The sequence below is a fragment of the Falco punctatus genome (genome assembly GCF_963210335.1).
Source record: "Falco punctatus genome assembly, chromosome: 8".
Lineage (NCBI taxonomy): Eukaryota > Metazoa > Chordata > Aves > Falconiformes > Falconidae > Falco > Falco punctatus.
Genome location: NC_137588.1, coordinates 33,001,553 through 33,020,143, shown reverse-complemented (window position 1 = coordinate 33,020,143; position 18,591 = coordinate 33,001,553). Strand labels below are relative to the sequence as shown.

General features: G+C 47.2%; 2 protein-coding genes across 3 annotated transcripts; both read left to right on the top strand.

The window, feature by feature from the left end:
• Window positions 1-53: 53 nt before the first annotated feature.
• On the top strand, window positions 54-3,421 carry DBI (diazepam binding inhibitor, acyl-CoA binding protein). Its single transcript, XM_080398258.1, has 4 exons — window positions 54-201; window positions 351-468; window positions 2,353-2,415; window positions 3,127-3,421. The coding sequence occupies exons 1-4, from the start codon at window positions 193-195 to the stop codon at window positions 3,198-3,200; spliced, it is 264 nt and encodes an 87-aa protein (XP_080254384.1). The 5' UTR covers window positions 54-192; the 3' UTR covers window positions 3,201-3,421.
• Window positions 3,422-11,102: 7,681 nt separating this feature from the next.
• On the top strand, window positions 11,103-16,131 carry TMEM37 (transmembrane protein 37). 2 transcript variants are annotated; one of them, XM_080398247.1, is made up of 2 exons: window positions 11,103-11,917; window positions 12,765-16,131. In XM_080398247.1, the coding sequence occupies exons 1-2, from the start codon at window positions 11,897-11,899 to the stop codon at window positions 13,329-13,331; spliced, it is 588 nt and encodes a 195-aa protein (XP_080254373.1). In that variant the 5' UTR covers window positions 11,103-11,896; the 3' UTR covers window positions 13,332-16,131. The 2 variants fall into 2 exon arrangements, with proteins under 2 accessions (XP_080254373.1, XP_080254372.1); XM_080398246.1 differs by having other exon boundaries at window positions 11,118-11,917; window positions 12,759-16,131.
• The last annotated feature ends 2,460 nt before the right edge of the window (window positions 16,132-18,591 follow it).

Here is an 18,591-nt window from a genome sequence, read left to right as displayed (position 1 = left end):
CGCCCATCCCGCGCTGCATCCGCATTGGCTGTGTGCCCGGCTTCTCCCCGCCCCCGGCAGGCTCCGATTGGCGCCGTGTTGCCCGTGGCGCTGGGATTGGCCAGCAGGCGCTCTGGCGAGGAGTGAAGCGGCCGAGCGGCGGGGGCGGCGCAGCAGACGCCGGGTGGTCGGTAACGCGCTGGGCTCGCCGTCATGACTGAGGTGCGGGGGGGCTCTGAGGGGACGGGGAGCGGAGGGGATGGGTGCCTCTCCCCCTTTCTGTCCTTCTCCCCTTCTCCCCTGCGTTGGGCGGTGGTAGTGGCAGCCTGCAGGTACTGACCTCAGCTACGCCCTGCGGCTTCCCCCTCTAGGCCGCGTTTCAGAAGGCCGCCGAGGAGGTGAAGCAGCTCAAGTCCCAGCCTACGGACCAGGAGATGCTCGACGTCTACAGCCACTACAAACAGGCCACGGTGGGCGACGTGAACACGGGTGAGCCTCGCCTCGGTCCCCGGCGGGCAGCGCCGCCCTGTGCAGGGCCCCCGGCGGGCAGCGGCCTGGCAGCTGCGGCTTGGGGGCTGGGCGGGAGGCGACGGGGGAGGCAGGGCCTCTCCCCTATTGAGTGCCACCCTTCCTGCAATCCCGCGGTTTAGCAAAAACGGCTCAGTACCGACTTGGCATGGATTTGTATGCGGGCAGGCATAAGCTGACCTGATAAGGGTTTGTGCAATTTGTGGTTTTTAGATTAACCCAGCCGCAGTCATCTAAATCGTGTAGCAACAGTCTGAGAATCCTTTGTGTTAGCTTTGTGAAAATGTTGGGTTTGGGATTATTGGAGACCTCTGTCAGCAAGTACTTGCTTAGGCCGAGGGATGCTACCTTAATACAAACACTTCTCAGTTAAACAGGCTTAAACAGCAAGGCAAACCGTACAAGTGTGGAATTGCAGTAACTTTGAGGGGTGGAGTTCGTTTAAATTGGATTGGATGCTAAAAATAAACTGTAAAGCCAAAACAGAAGAAGGGGACAAAACTTTATAGGAGCTGCAATTAAATACCACATCTTGGAAAGGCTGTAGCAGAAATATCTCTGCAGGTATGCTATGCAAAATCTCTCTTGCTACTTCTGTTGCTACACTTAAGTCACTGGCAGCTCAGCCTAAGAATGACATTTAGAATGAAGCCTGTCTCTATTGGCCTCGTATAACACTTCAGTAACTGGAATTAGAAAAGGAAAAGGTCATTTGTTTGGAGCACTGGCCTCCTGACCCAGTTGCTGGTGAAGTTTATTGGGTGTCGATTAAATTAAAAGCTGGCAGCGATGTGTGCAGGAAATGGTCAGTATGGGCACTTGCAGTCTCTTACCCCACACACACACATACACACCCTGCAAGATAAGCAGCATGGAGGGGGAGAAGAACTAACTGGTTTTAAGGTTTGATCCTTTAGGTATGAGTGGACCTTAGCAGTACTAATGTTTGCTATGGTGAAATGGTGCTTTAGAGCTGTTAATATACCAATGTTTCTGCATGTTGCTGTGTTTTTGTGAAGCAGTAGCTAACAGGAGTTGGCTAGAAAAGCAGTCTGTGTAAGAGTAAGCTAATAGGGTTTTTGTTGGAGACCGGTGGAGCTGCCAACTAGTTTTGCGGGTCACATTGCCATGTGAGCAGTACAAGGGCATTTTTGTGGGTAATGTCCAGTTCCATTTGTTAATCCTAAGAATTGTCTTCAACGAGACGGGAAGTAAAAACACAGAGGGTTTTATGTTTCTTGCTATATTATTTTCCGTATCAAGGGGACTTTATGTGAATAATAACCATATACACATCCATATCTCATTTATTTCTTCTTTATTTGGCCACAATGTAGCCTGCAATGAAATGAGTTAAATTCAGAGCTTATATCCCGAGATGACAGAGCAAATGAAGAACTGTGTGTTAGAAACATACTAATAACTTGATGATAATGAGTTCTAAGCTTTACACTACTAGTTTTGATTTCGTGTCTCTGTGTAATGGACCTTAGGGCATTTCTGCTTTACTTTAAAGCTGATGCTCTTCAATCGGAGAGCTGACATGCAACAGCAGTCTCTTCAGAAAGTACGATAAAACCAAATCATGCTATTTGGTGGTGATCTGCTCAAATGCTGCTGTCTTAGGGGAACTTGACAGAGAATATCTCTGTTGCCACCAGTAGCATTCCAGCATGCTTCCGTGAGGTGATCTTCTGACTACAGGTTAGTAATAGCTGCAAAGATGAACCATTTTATTTTATCATAGTTAAGAGCTAAAATATCCCTTTCCTTCAGGAAAGGAATGAGTACTGCCTACCTTCAGACCACACAAACTAATACCGCTGTTTATCCTGTCTCTCTCAGACCGCCCTGGTATGCTGGACTTCAAAGGCAAAGCAAAGTGGGATGCCTGGAATGCATTGAAAGGTAAGTGTCTGCTTAAAAAATTAAAAATTAGTAAATAAAACCACAGGCAAACTAGTCAGAAAAGCATATGTCGTTCAGCAAGAAATAAAATAGTGTGGCCTTATAAGACAAGAGTTCTAGAATGCTGTGATAAACTTACTTTTGATTACCTCTGCAAGGCAGAAGTAATCTTGAAAAATGTAGCCTGTGTGAAATGGAATTAAGGTGAAATATCCCCCAGCTGGCCCAAGATGCCACACAAAGGAGAACTGTAGCAGCAGCAGCAGCAACTTGAGTCAGTTTTCCAGGTCCCAGCCTGGTACCCCAGAGACTGAGCTCTCCCTCAGTTGTTTCTTTTGAAGCTTTCCTAAGTGGAAGATGCAACTGGGTGCTCTCCTCTAAATAAGAGCCAAAGAAATTATTTAATCTACGAAAACGGGATTTTTCTGGTGTTTTAAGGAGCCAGCACCACATTTAAATGCAGTCTAAGTTGGTTGAATAGCTTTCCTCTAATGGTTGTTATAGCGTTAATAGAACTTCATTTGTATAGACAGCAACAGTGTATTTGCCACTTTGAAACACTGCTTAATATGTCTGTTTAATACTAGATTCACAGCCAAGTGACCTTCTTAGCTTCTTTTCTCTCTGGTAGCGTGCTGCTACATGCTATAGCAAGGAATTGTGACTTGCATGCAAAAGGTATCTGACTGCTTCCTGTGTTCTGTCCTTCAGGAATGTCCAAAGAAGATGCAATGAAAGCTTACATAGCGAAAGTGGAAGAACTAAAGGGCAAATATGGCATCTGAGGACTGGATACAGCAGCCACTTGCACACCTGAAACATGCCTTATTTCTAATACTGTGGAAAACTGGTTTCTGCAAATAATTTTAAATACCTGTATATTACAGTCAGTTTTCCTCATGCCTGTAGTTCTGAGGAAGTTGTGTACCTGCCTAATGTACTGACAAGTTATAAATTTCTTCTGGGAACAAAATCTGGAACTCATTAAAGTGCATTTGGTACTTTAGCTGTTGTTATGGTCATCCCTTAGCGATTATTCCGAATTCATCCCTTGTTTGACAGCTGCAACGTGGCAATCACTGCAAGGTGCAAGCCAGCCTCTCCAGTCGCTGTGCCGCTAGAGGGGGCTCAGCAGTCGGCGCTCCTGCCGTACGGGCTTGTGTCCAGACCTGTCGGGTCATGCCTGGTACTGCTTTGCCTCCTGCCTTGTGTAAATGAGAGGCAACCTGCAAAAGCTGGAGCGCCACGAAGATTACTGTGAAGAGGCTCGGTCTAATGCTGTGTGTACAGAGTACTGCTGTTGCCATGTACCAAAGCTGCAGTGAGGGGTGAATCAAGTATAAACTAGCTTAACACTGGCAAGGCTGTTCAAACGGAAAGACTTGGTGCTCATCAGAAGTTTTATTACCAAACCCACAGCTATGACCATCTCTAGTAGGCTTTTACCTGTTTTGGTCTGCCTAGTATAGTCTGTTGGAGCTGCTGATGCTGGAAAAGGGAGACATTGCTTCTAAAAGGTGACATGTACTGGTTAGCATCTGAACAGGTGAGGACTTCAGTCTTCAGATAAGCAATTGATTTATAGAAATACATAGGGGTGAAACCTATCATTACCCATCTGTCTAGGTAAATACATACTTTTGTACTAAGTTACACAGGCTTTGCTGTGTCTAGTGTCTAACTCGTACTTTTTTTCCCTCTTATGCTGGTGGTAAGAGAGATTTCAAAAACTAACCTTCCCCCTTTGCTGCTTTTAATGGGAAATGCTCTTGGAGCTCTGTTCTTATAAGGAAAAAGTTTGTTTAGTCTTATTCTTCCTTGTTCTTCTGGGTAAGCAATATAAGCATTTAGGGTTTTTTACCTCCTCTTGTATCCTCTGTTAGTTTTTCCTTAATTCACATTGCAAAAGAGGGGTAAGAGTAGATCTTCAGCATCAGAGATGTTTTTAGCTGCTAGCCTGAAATTCCACAGCCAGCTCAGTCTTCACAGCTGTATTTGTGAAGCTGGTTATCCTTGGAGGATTCTGTCAATCTGTAGCAGGATGTAACTCATTCATACTGGCAAATGCTTCCACTTCTGCTCTAGTTTGCTGGAAGCTGATGGCTGTGAGCAAGCTGCGCTTTGTTAAACATGCTTTCTGTCAAAATGGGTGTTCTCAGAATTTTTGACTGCTAAAGCAATAGAATTAGATTCTGTCTAAAGAGTGGGCTGGGAGTAGTAAGTTCTGTATCCTCATCCTCATTCTGCTTTATTTCCCTTGTGAGACGTTACTGATAGTTATGGTGCTGCTGTCCTTTCTCATACCTGTCTGGCATAAGGAAAACATTGCTACATACACAGTGCTTATCCCAGAGAGGGCTTGGTCTTGGCCAGGCTTTTATACATTGCCTTGTACTTGCAAATAATGCGATTTGCCGGTCTATACCAGTGACTGAGAACTCTACCTCGAATGTCCTTACTTGGGATATTCACCATAGTAACACCTTCCTGCTTGCAGCTTCACCTTCCTTGGGAAAGTAACATCAGTGGTCTTACTATTTAGCTTGCCCTTTGGCAATTAATCTACCCTTTGGCAATCAGTTGTGCATCTTGGGAATAAGTTAACAAAATTCAAGTTGTGGAAGTAAGAGCTATGCAGTAAGAGACTGTACAAAAGGTGCTAAGGCAGGAAGAAGCATGCTGATGTCTGTGCACAGTGTCCATGATGAGACTGTAACTGTGGGTACTACCACTGCAGGGAGGGTGTTAAAAAAGGCTGAACTGAGTTGAGGGGCTGGTTGTTTAGCAGTAGGATGAATGTCTGTAAGTGCATGGACTGTTGGGCTGTCTGAAAATGTTGCTGACTTAATGGTGGCATAGTGCTGTTGGTATGGAGTATGCAATTCCTGGGCTGCATAAGTAACACTCTGGCAGTAGTGATGCTAGGGCAATAGTTGTTTAAGGATATCTATGAACAGACTTGTGGGTACTGGTAATTACTTTTAATAAAAGGATAAAGTAGTAAAAATAGACAACCATAAAGATATATAGCCTTGAGATTTGAAACAGAAGCAGTAAGCCTCGAACCAAAATATAACTTCAAAACCATTATTCTGTCTGTGATAAGGTACGCTTGGTGGAGGAGCTTTTGATGGCTGGGCAGTGCTGCAAAACAGGGAATTGTTCTGACACCCATTCAGGGAGCTGCTGCTATTTCCTCTGTATTAGATCAAAGAAAGGTCAGTAACATCCTGATCCTCGCAGCGCTTGGGAAGGGGAAAAGACGTGCGCTGAAACAAGCCCAACAAGCAGGAGGTCAGAGGCCAGCTGGCACACACGCACTCAGGTCTGGTTTGCTGAGTTTGCAGAGTGTGCAGGACGGCATCTGGACTTTGGATATAACAATAATAAATGTTAACTTGTGTGTGTGATAAGACAGTGTTCCTTCTATCGCACTTCTACGATTAGTTCTTGCAGAGAAACTTTGTTGATTGGCACCCAGTGCAATTAGAGATAAGCTGTAAAGGGTACGTTTTGCTTGGTTGTTTTTTTTTCTTGTGGGTTCTGCTTGCTCTTACCAAACATATGTGAAGGTTAAATGCTCGTAGCACAGATTTAACAAGTCAGTATTGGTGTGCTGCTTAAGACATAACAGATTATTTTTAACCCTGTGAATTTTTATGTTTGACTAAAAAGCACTCTGAGGCTGACTGCAGTGTGCAACTATCTGTCAAAATTCTTCATTCCTCATCTGGAGTGATCTTGTTTCACAATGCAATTATTTCAACCTTTGAACTTACTTGACCCTGATGATACTGCTAAAAATAAATGACAGTTGTATTTGCTGCTGTTTAAAATATTTGCTCTGCCTGCAGACTGTTCAGAGCAAACAATATCAAGCAATACCACTTTGGGGTGACTATACATCTGAGCCATCTTGTGGGATTGATTATAAGCTGGGGAAGACAAAAAAGAAAATGTATTTTGGCTTGGATAGGTTTCTGAATGCCATGCACAGCTGTCACCCAAAAAAGGTTATGCAGTCTTCCAAGTTGTCAAAGCCGCTTAGAGGTAAGACAAGTTGATATTACATAGACGTAACACATTTGAGTGAGAGTCACAGTGATAAACTCAGCGATGTAGAAGTTGATAGCATAAAATATAGAGTCTGATTTTTTTTTTGTTATTTTTTCCTCTGCCTGTAAGTATATGAAGTATCTTCAGGCTCAGATAACTGATCTATGAATTAGCCAATCTTCGGTTGCTCACTTAAAGTGCAGATAAGATCGATCCATTCTAGGCATGACTGTCTTCATCATCTATAGAATGAGCTTGTATTTGCTGTAGAGCCAGCATGTCTATATCTGTGGAAGTTAAACACAGCTTGGTTTTGTTATTCTAGAATAGAGAATTAACGTGGAGCTTGGCTGCAGTGATCTTTAAACTCATTCCCATTTCTACCTGTAGCTACTGGATTTTGGGTTAGTCCCTGTACACAAACATTTATTTTTCAAGGTCTGACACTATTAATGATCACTAGAGGTGATTAATCTCTTACAGCCGTCCTGCCATCCAGTATAGTTCTAGAGCAATCTTTTGCTACCTCAAAAGTACCTGAAGATGTACAGAGCTGTTCTCAAAATCATTCAGTGTGTCTTGCCTCTAATGATTGAAACCTTTCCTACACTTCAGACTGTCTAAATTGATGGAGAAGCTGTTCACAAATACAGTATCATTAATGAGCATGGGCCGGGGGAGGAACAGCTGGTCAAAATTTCTGGAGTTTTTTGAGCTTATGAAAGAGGTGATACGGAAAAACTGCTTGGAAGCGTAATCAGTGGCTCAACTAATCCCTTCCAATCCTTACATTAGCAAGGATTACTCTAGCTCTATGTACTGCCACTGCAATGAGCAGCTCTTTATTGTTATGTAAAAGAGGCCAAAACCCTGGTGCATGGGGATATTACATGATCTCTGCCCCGTCGGTTGTAAACCAGGAGCTTGTTCTGTTTGCAAGCCCGGAGTGCATCAGTCAGGTGATTTTTCATCCTGGAAAGAAAGAAAGTTATGTTACGTGGCTAGAACAGCCAGGAAGATGCCTTGTTTGTCTCCACCAAAGTGTGCTAAGGCACGGGCTTGTACTGTGTTCCCCAGAAGGCTGAGATGGTGGTATGTCATCGCCACCTAACAAACACTGCTCATTTGAATAAGTTCTGACTCTGAAAGGTGATCTCGCCAGTTTCACATACTTGGTATTTTTAAATCTGAGTTTTTACTGCGAGAAGAAATTTGTATGTGACAAATGAGAAATGGAATATGAATTCCCCCCGCTTACATAGTATTGAAATATGGACCCAAATTTTTCTAGTAGTGCTTAAAGGGCTGAAGTTTTATTTTCTCTATTGAATGTTTATTTCAAAGCATCAATTTGTTGCAACGGACGGATGCAAGTACTTTGAGGTATGTCCTAAGTCAATGTAACTATTGCCAGAGGTCCCTAAAAAGGGCTGAATCCAAAGCAGAATGAGTGAGCAACCAGTGTTGGGTCTCTGCAGTGTGATGCTGAAGTAAGTCCAGAAACTGATCAGAAGTGAAAAAACAATTATTCCAGGATACAAAATGTATTCCTTTAAGCCTGTCTTTCTGCTTAAAGTCTCTTCTTATTCTTGGAGTTAATGAGGGTGAGGGGTAAAGCCACTGTAATGGACCAGCATATTATCAGCATGTTTCTAACCCAGCTATGAGTGCCTTAACGAGTACGGTTTGATTTGGATGAACAATAGGATCCCAGACCTCGGCAGCAGGTATTCTTGCTGTGTCCAGCAGCCCAGGTCTCGCACGTGTCCAGTGGTGAGTGGGAGAGCTAGGGCTGCAGGGACGTGGGGCAGTGAGCAGCCTGCCTTCCTATGGCACAGGAGAGACCTCCAGCCAGGACGCAAAGTGAAACCACCTGGCCCAAGAGCTTTACGTGCTTGACTGCATCTCTCTTACATGCTAGGATGATGCTGTCCGCTTGGCTGCAGTAACTTGCAGGCGATTAAAAGAAAATTGTGAACTCAAGCCGTTGTGGTAAGGGGTTGGTGTGAGCTGTACAGGCCTTGGTGTACAACCCAAAACCCCCTAACATTAAGTAGGCTGCCTGGGGTGCTATTCACTGGGGAAGGCTGTGCCTGTGTTCCCAGAAGCTGTCTATCTTGAGCAGCTTGCCAGCAACTTGCTGACTTTTTGCCCCATTCCAGAAGCTCTGTTTGAGCCCAGCTAGGCTGAACCCAGCCTGAGCTGAATGCAGCTTCTTCAACTTGGATTTTCAGTCTGCTGCCAGAAAAAAAGAAAGAAAAAACACTGCGAAAAAACAGTGACATGAGACAGCTAGCCTCTTCCTTCCTCATAAAATTTTCTATGTGCTCATTTTTGGGGGAAGATACCAAAGAAACCATTTTGCACCTTATACAGGCTTTGGGCATCTCCCAAAGACTCATCCTGCAAGATAATGAAGATCTCCAAGATTTGTCTTCAAGATCATGTTAACGTGTGTCTGGAAAGACACCTTAAAACAGAAGTCTGACAAAAATGCGGGTGCAAATGCCTAGCCAGATCAATTGCTATGCCAGGAATTAAAGATGTGATCAGAAAAAAAAAATTATTCAACTGACAAGTGTATTTACAGAAGTAACCAACTTTCAGATCTGGTGAACCTGGACCGGTGGTGACTCAGTCACTTGTGTTCTGCTTTACCTCCAAGTGAAATACTTCATTGGGTAACTGGTCCCTAAGCCCCTGGTGACTCTCAGACTTCAGTCCTGAACCTTGTCTGGGCTTCTGCAGGAAAAAATCTGAAACAGATTCTTTAGTGTTAAACTTTTCATGGTTTTAAATGAACCAGATGAAACTATTCCATGTTTTACAGCAGTCTCTGGTAATTTCCATTATTTATGAACACATTTCCCTGAAAACTTTCTCTCCAGGGAGAGGATGTGAAATACCCACTTAAACAATAGAGAAAAGGGACTTTCTAAACAAAATAACGAACCTGGCAATATACCAAGAACTCTACATTAACACAGCTGAACCAAAAATACATCTGAAGTGCTTTAAAGGTCATTTACCGTGTTGTTATGATGTAAGTAACGTGTTTTTCAGACAAAAACCAAATCTTATTTTTCCTTTTAAAGCACTGAGCTTTTTTTATTGCAAAACACTTTTCACTTATGATTTTCCAAAATAATAACCTCGAGGCATTTTTCCGCAATTTGTCTTTTCTTCAAGCAATTCTGTTATTTTTTTTTATCTTTAAAAGATTCAAACTGCCATTTCCCTTAATGAACCAGCTTGGCAGATAACTATGTAGCTGCTGAAGTATGACAGGGAGCAGTTTTCCTTTCGAAAGTAACCACTTTAAAGTTCCTCATATTACAAAGCTTCTTATGCACGTGTTTACTCATGTGAGCCTTACCACAGGCTTTTATGGAAAAAAAATTATCTTGTTCAGCAGGATATGCCCCCATTATTAAAAATTATTTTTTAAAATTACTAAAGTCATTAGGATGACTCACTTGTTTTAAAGGCAGATTTATGCTTAATAATTTTGCTGATTGGGGCCCAAATTGCCTAATGCTTTGCAGGATTGAGCCCATGTTACAGTAAGTCATGTGAGGTTCTTGCCAGATAAGAGTTGGTGTATTTTATCTGGCCCAAGCCTGCATTTGCTTAGCATGGTTATGTGCAAGCAGCATTCGTCCAGTTCATGCAACAAATGAGACCAGACCTGCTTGTGCTTTTTGAGCCAAAATTGCATAAATGTTGTTGCATTTGGAACTTAAAAGTGGAAGGGTATAACAGCAAGTGCATGTAATCAGTCTGAACACTGTGATACAGGAATGCTATTTAACCTGTGGAATAAATAGCCCTGGATGTTCATAACACTATTCTACCCTCTGATGGACCTAAAATGAAAGGGATGTGGCAAACATCAAGTTTGCTAGCTTGGAACGCACATTCAGAAAACAAAATAATATTGCAGACCACAAACCCACAGAAGAAGTTTTAACAACAAACCTTGCAAAAATTTGCCCCGTCTTGCAAAAACAGAAAACCCCAATTCAGTGTTTGATAGAAATATAATTAATAATATATACAACTTGAAGAGAAACAATTTTAAAAAAAATATTTTGCAGGAAGAGAGAAAGAAAAAGGTCAGAATTTGTTGTCAAAATGAGTGGTACAAAACTGAAACTAAATGTGTTGTTCAGAACGCTCACTCTTACTAGAAACAGTGTTAGAGCAAACACCCCCGGCCAAATCACAGCAAATATATATATATTTTTCAAGGAAACATAGGCAGCCCCCATGAACTTGTGTGGAGATTGAAATAATGAGACAATCTTCATAGACAGCTGATCTGTTCAGAAGTGGAAGCTGGAAGAAGGATGAAGTTGTGATGACTTGTACCACTCCATGTTGGAGAAGGGGAATGGTCGCATTCAGACCCCGGCTACCTGTGAGGGAGGCCAGGGCACCCCGGAGACCATCCACTAGATCCTGTGGAGTCACCGCAGACCTGTCCACTGGAATCAAAATCAAAATTTGGCAGTAAAACAAGAGTTTCTGGTGACAGCAAAACCTGCCTTCCTTTTTTTTTTTTTTTTTTAAGCCGTTTCAGGAAAAAAGGAAGGGGGGAGGGGAGAAAGAAAAAAAAGCAGTAAAGCAATCCGGAATTCATTAGAGGCTGGCGAGTATGAAAAAGAGCAAGGGCAACAGACTTTATGAGGGGAGGCGTTTTTGCTGACGGTGGAGGCAGCGAGATCCCCAAGGCCGAGCACGCCGGGAGGAGATAAGGGTGCGCAGCAGGCGGCGAGCGGCCGCACCCGCAGCAGGTGCGGAGGGCCCGTGTGCGAGCGGCTTCGCAAACAGCCGCAGCGGGAGCAGATACCGCAGGGAGCAGGAGGACGAGGGCTGGGGCGTCCCTGTGGCCGCGGCCGTTTCTGCGGCTGGGTGTCACCGCTCCGCAGCGGCGCGGCCCCGGCGGCTGGTGCTGGGCCGTCAGGGGGCTCCTTTGCAACACGCTTCTGCTGGAGAGCGACACCCGCCCCGCGAAGGGCTGCGAGCAACCGGCACGGGGCCGCCCGGCCCCCCCGGCGGGCAAGCAGCCGCGGCGGTCGCCCCCCCGTAACCGCCCTGTGCAGGCCGGGCACCGGGGAGAAACGGGCCGCCGGGGATGCACCGGCACTCGGAGCAGGGGGGCTAGCGCTAGGCCGGGCACGGACGAGCCCGTGCGCTGGGCCAGGGCAGCGCTGCGGTCCCCGCTACGCCGGGCCGCGGCGGGGGAGCGGCCCGGGCCGGCTCCGGCCGCGGCTCCGCCCGTCGGGGCCGCGCTGCTGACTCAGCCGCGGGGGGGGCCGGAGGGCGCCCCGGCCCCGCGGGCGTGGCGGGCGGCCCGCCGCCCTCCGGGGGCATAAAAGGCCGCGGCCGGAGCCCGCCCGCGCCTCTCGGCGCCGCCGGCAGAATGACCGCCATCGGGGCGCAGGTACGTGGCCGCCGGCGCCTGCCGCCGGGGCGCGGGGGAGGCTGCGGGCACTGGGGCGCCATCGCTCCGCCGCTGTCGCTGCGGCTTGTCCCGGGGCAGCCGCGGCCCTTTCCGGGGCTGGGGCCACCCGCACCCCCCGATCCGGCCGTGGCTCACCCCTCCTCACCGGCGCGGCCGCTCCCCGCCGCACCTGGCGGGGCGCGCAGGGCCGGAGGGGGCTGCGGGGCGCTCGGCTCGGCTCGCAGTTCGGTGTCGGGCCCCCCCGGAGGGTTTCGGTGAGGAGGGGGCGTGCGTTGCCCGTGGGGGCTGCAGCCGGAGACCCCCGGCCCCGGGGGAGCCGAGCCGTCTCCGGGGTGCAGGGTCGGGCCGGGCCGCCGCTGCGGGCGGCGAGCGGAGGAGGAGAGCCCGGGGGGCTGCGGGGAGAGGAGAGCAGTGCTGGTAACGGGGTGCCCCCCGCCCCGCTTCTGCCGCCGCTCCCTTCCCAGCCGCGGACCTGCAGCCTCCCGGGGCCGGCGGTTCCCTGCAGCCCTGCCAGAGCCGGGCTGTGCGGCGGGGGCGCTGGGGCAGGGGTCTCGCTCAGCCCACAGCCTTTGTGATCCCCAGCCCAGCACTGATGTGGGAGCATCGTTCGTGCAGCCGGGGAGCGGGAGGGCTTCGCCCACCCTTCTCTTCTCCGGGGTACAGCCTGTAGCTGCACTGCCCTCCCCTGTGAGACGGGGTTTGATGTGCCCGGGCAAATATTTTCAAACGCTGAAGCCCCAGCTTTGGCCCTCTGGTTTCATTTCACCCTGAAGTAGCGCCGTTAACCTCAGGGTTTTTTCTTCCCCCACTCTCCGTTAAGTCACAGAGGCTGCTGGCGCACCGGAGACCACAGAAATCCTTCTTCGAGACGCTCATCAGGAGCCTGATCATCTTGTGCGTGGCCATCGCGGTGGTCTTGTCATCCATCTCTGTCTGTGATGGCCGCTGGCTCTTTGCAAGGGGGCAGCTCTTTGGACTGTGGCACTTCTGCACCGTTAGCAACGGCAGCGTCCTGAAGTGCGTCACTGACCTCAGCCTGGCCAGGGTGGAGGGGCTGAGCGTGGGGGCGATTCCCATAAGGAGCATGGTGTCCTTTGCTGTTGTGGTGGCCATATTTGGCTTGGAGCTGCTGATGGTGTCCCAAGTCTGCGAGGACACCAATGCAAGGCGGAAGTGGTCCATGGGCTCGGTTCTCATCCTCTGCTCGTTTTTGCTGTCGGCCACTGGTGTTCTGAGCTTCTCCATCCTTGTGAAGGATCATCTCACCTTCACGGGCTTCACGCTGACATACTGGTGCGAGTTCATCGCAGCCTTTCTCTTCTTCCTTAATGGGATCAGCGGACTTCACATCAACAGCCTCACACGCCCCAGGAACAGGGTAGGAAAAATCTAGGTGCAAAGATGTACCTCTGCCTTCGTGTAATCAGCTTTGCCAATTAGACTGGAAAAAAGGGAGTCTAATGAAGTTTGAAAAGGACACTGCGTCTTAAATTGTGTGCATGGAAGGGAAGCATGAGTCAGTCCTGGTGCTTGTGGAAGACATACCCACCCTGGTCAGCATAGAGGGCTGGGCAACGTGAGCAAAGCAGAGACTGGGACTGGTTGCTCCTGCAATGTGGTTTTCTGGAGGAGTGCTAAGTAAAGAAGAGGGCATCCCGTTAAATGTGCGCAGGGTCGGCAGACTGCAATCTACATGCATGGGCTGTTTTGAAGCTTACACAAAGCCTGTACTGCTGTGGGTTGGGTGTTGCTAGGATTTCTCCCATACTCTGGAGCCTGTGAAGAGTGTGGCACAACTTTGGTGTGTCTCATAGCTTTGCTCTGTCTCAGGGACAGGTGATCTGTGCCTGGCCATGCTCACTGGTGTGGACTATTGAAAATCTTCATGGGACCTCACTCCTCCATTTCTCTGTCAAAAGAGAAGGCACGCAGTTCTTGTTCTGGTCACCTGTTTCGTTACCTGTGTCTGTCCTTTCTCCTGTGAGTTTTTCTGGGATGCTTCTGACAGAGGCCCAGGGAGATGCAGTTGTCTTGAGGCCAAGGGCAGGCACTGAGTGATGCAGATGTACAGGGAAGGGTTGTGATGCCTTTCTCAGGCAGCAGTGTGTATTCCTGGGCTTGCAGCCTCCCCACTGGCACCGCTCCTCTGCCAGCCTCGTAGGACACATGCCAGTCAGCCACCAAAATTGGTTCATTCACAGCCCTTGCAAAGTTCAATGTAACAAGGCATTGCTCCTCCTGGTTTCTTTTTTGTCCCTTTGGGGCAAGAGAGATAAGCTCTGCAGGGGCTTTAGGTGGGCATTGTGGCTGGGCAGACCGCCACACTTACTGGAGTGTGTTTTGGTTGTTGGTGTTTCCTGCTGGGGCAATAGGAAATCTGCTCATCCTGTAGCTGAGAGTCTCCTGTAGCATTCCTCCTGGGAGGAGAAGGCTCTAGATCCTCCTGACTAGACTAAGTCCTTTTCTTCCCCTAATTAACAGTGAGCCTGGGAGAAGCCGGTGATTTCCGAAGGAGGGGCTGATGGGGGCAGCTTTAATCAATCACAGCTGGTGGAAATACCAAGGGACTTGGCCAAAATTATATTAATGGTGGTCTTCCTGCTGCCAATGCCTGAGTCAAGATCTCTAAAATTGCTGCAGCCTTGATGTTCCCCATAGTGTCTGATGTAAAAGAAGACCTCAGCAGGAGAGGAGACCTCAGAGGTTGGTGGCCCTGCATGTATCCTCCCTGTCCAACATACAGCACTCAGCTGCCCAAAGATAAAAATGTCTTTAGAGTATTTCAGGGTTTCTGGTTTAACATTTATTGGTTATTGTATTTGCTGGTAAAGCTGCTTGTATTCTTGTTTTAGAACAAATGTTTCTATACGTTTCACCTCTGTAGTTTGTCTGGTAGCTGTTGAGCAAGGTTTTCTTTTCCTGTGCACTGAGTTTGACACAATTTTTCACCTGAAATAAAAGCATCATAGCACAAAGTCTGAGAAGGCTGTGTAGGTGAGCTATGGGTAAGCAGCTTTGTCTGTGAAAGGAAAGACTCTTAAGAGTCTTGCCTGAGCATACATCTGCCTTTGCCGAATGTGCTCTTGTGGACTCACTTGCCTTCATGTGGACAGTCTCAATTCCTTCTCAGATTTCTGTAACTATAAGACAACACTCCTGAGCCTTTTTTTGTGGTGTAGTTTCAGACCAGGCTTGCTATAGACAGTGCCAGTTAGGTTTTTACACATGAGTCTGCCTGTCTTTCTGGCAAGATAATGCACAGAGCTGTGCTACCCAGCCAGCTCCTGGAACTCTTGCAATGTCTGGGGCTCTGTCAGAGTTTCTTGACCTGCTTTAAGGACAAGGACTTGGGTCCTTAACTTGCCTCTGGAAAACTGCACTCTGTGTGTCTTTGTGAAGGTGCTTTTGATTTGCTGAATTGAGCTGTGAAAGGTATGCTAGTGGGCTGAATTTGCAGATGCTTGTGTGAATAGTGCTGTGGCTTTAGCAGAGCCGATTACCCCAAAGAGTATGCAAGGTGCAGTCCTAAACTGTTGCACTTTGGTGTTACCAGGTAGTAGAGTGCCTTAACTAACCAGTAACTCAGTTGTGGTGCCTAGGGCTGCACATGCCAGGCAGAAGAGTTCCCCTACACGAGGTTAAGGGTGTCCACGGCTTGTCTAGAAACATGAATGTAACTTCAGAGTGGCGCCTTGGTGACACTCAAACCTGGAAATCAGTTCTTCATGTACTCCCCTTTGTGCTAGTGGGAGTCTGTGCCCCCAGCCCTTTCCCTGGGGGAAGGCAGCTGTAGCCAGACTTGAGTCCCAGGCTGGTGCCTCCCACTCGGGTTAGAGGGAGGCAGTGGACAATCGGCCATTGAGTTCACCCAAGACTTGGTGCAATTGTGAACGGTTGCAGATGCCCTCTGCTAGCTGAAGAAGAGGCCTTTTGTTGAGGGTAGGGAATCCTTTAGAGAAAATACAGTAACTTTTTTTTCTCCAGCTGTTTTTGTATAGTACCGCTTGACTTACTAATGCTGGAAGAAAGCACGTTTTGGTGGCTAAATATTACAAAACAGGGTTGATTGTCTCGGACACCGTTACATACAGAAACCTGTGCAGCAATGGGTAACTGCTAATTTTCTGAAGCCTGTGGAAGTGTCAAGCAATATTCCTGAAACTTGTTAAATAAATTTCTTTGAAATAAGACAACTGTAATTATCTCTTCTTATATTTAGATGTTGGGGTGCAGATTTAAGGGGACGAGTGGGGTTTACATAATCTCCCAGGCGCCATCCCCTTGTGTTTACCCAGCTAGACCGATGAAGAAACAACTGCCTGGCGCTTTGCCGAGCTCTGACCAAGGGAGCCGAGGCTGCTGCACACTCCGCTCTCCTTTCCCCCCCCTCCAACCCAAGCAGCCAGCACTGCTTTCTGGTCTTGCAAAACAAGGGGGTGTCAGCTGTGCTGCTTTGTGGGAACTGGAGATAACCTTGTAGGCTCTAAATGATTTCCTGCTGTTGCATGTGCTCTGTTTACCAGCTAAAGAGCTCTTTCCTGTGTCCTTCACCTCCCTTTTCCCACACCGCACCCTGTGTCTGAAGCATCCTTGCTCTTTTCCCCAGCTCTGCTTATTTGGCCTGCAGAAAGTGGTATAAGAGTACAAATGTATTTATACAGTTTTTTTTCCAAGCTCACTGTACTAACAGATTTAGTTGAATGTCAGGAAAACAGATTTCCACTTTCAGCACTGAATTCATTTATGTAATCTCAAGTAAGTTAATTAGCACCTGGTGTTCTCTTTCTGATGGGGGAGGTCATTGGTCTGTCTCAGATGGTTTAACAGTATCTCTTAAAAGCAGGGTAACGAACATCACCTTTTGTTAATGAGCTGTTTAGACTTAGTTACTAACTTTAATTGGAAACTTGTGCACAAACCATTGCTTGCAGATAAGAACAAAATATCGGTACAGGGCATGCTAGCTAGGGAGATATCCTGGGCTGTTCACTGGTATTTTGATTTTAAGTCTACAGTACCTTCATCAGCTGTGCTTGGAGGGACAGCTGGTTTGGGGGTTGAGCTTTGCTTGCTTTTGTGAGTCAGGGAAAGGTGGTTGTAGGAAGATGACTGTCCTCACCTGCCTTCTCTTTCACTCTTCTGTGACCAATGGTAAGCAGGTAGTGGCTCTTCTAAATTTTCCACCACCAGCTTGCATACACCAGAAGGGCCTCTGGGTGGAAGGCAGGTCTGCCCCAGGGGGTGTTGGCTAGATTCCTGGGTCCTGTCACCTTCACCTGGATCCGATGCCTCTGAATTGGCACCACCCACTTCTGAAACAGTTCATTTGAGCTCCCCTGATGCCCAGTGAGGCGTTGTACAATGTAATTAGTTATTCACTGCACAACAATACTGCTTTTTGCTTCTGATGGTTTTGCTGGGAACTTCCTCGTTGCTGTGTTGGGAGAGAAAATCCATTAATCATTTCCTCTTAAATTCAGCCCTAAGGCCTTAGACTGCTGATGTTCCAGCTGCTGGAGCTGCTGCTGCCTGCACTGCTGCTGCCTGCACTGCTGGCTCGCAGAGCCACAACTGGCTTCTCAGGGGACCTAGAGTGAATAGCCAGAGGCTGTCACAGCATCATCCCAAAACAATGATAACTACTTGACTGAAAGATGGCCCTATTTACTGATAACAAATTCCTGCTTTACACTGAATACTGAGGAGCAAGTATAGAAAAAGGGAAGTTGGTGAATTCTGAATATGGAGTTTGCATTCAGTCTGTGTCAGTAGTTTCAGGCCACTGATGCTGGAGTCTGCATGCCTTGTACCTGTTCATCTCTAGCTTCTTGAACTGCTCGCTGAGATTTACTTCCCTGTTCCTCTTCATCTGCTTACAAACATGTCAGAGTTCCTGGAGCTCCTTCCACTGCACGGTGTACGTCCCGCTATGGTGGTGATAGGCAGCAGCTTTCTACCTCCAGGTCACAGCATCATAACACCTGGGGCTGTCTGCTTCTGGCACCTGCACGAGTGGTCATGCTTTTCCCAAACAGCCAAAGACTCCAAGTGCCAGCTGACATATAAGGCTTTTTATGGAATCGGCTTTTCATACAAACCAGGCCAGTGCTTGATACTTGAATCAAATGTAATACAGAATCTGAGAATACTTCCTTTTTTTTGGTTATTTCAGACAAGTCAAATAAAACCAAAATGGCCATGTAAAACAATAACATACTAGAACTTTTTTTTTTAACACAAACAAACAGCAGTGCTATATTTCAGGGCATGTGGTTCGCCTCTCTCACCAGGACTCCTGTACAAATAAGTATCACACTCAGCATGAGCTCCACCTGAACTTGTGCCATCAGTGCTGGTCTTAACTACATACTGCAGGGCTGGGCTCTTTACACTGGCTTGTGGGAGAGCCGGTAATTGCATCAGGTCTAATTAATTACATGTTATTATATCTTTGAATCTCTATTTCTTCATTTATGCCGGAAGAAGACACTTGCATTTAAAACAAACAGCTGCTTTGGCTTGGCTGGTAGATGTTTAATGCTCAGACAGGGAACATACAAGTTGTTTCACTCCTCTTGGCCTTACTTGTAGGCCAGAGAGAAAACTAAGCTAATGGTGGTATCTTTTCAGAAGTATCTGACTTGCTAAATGCT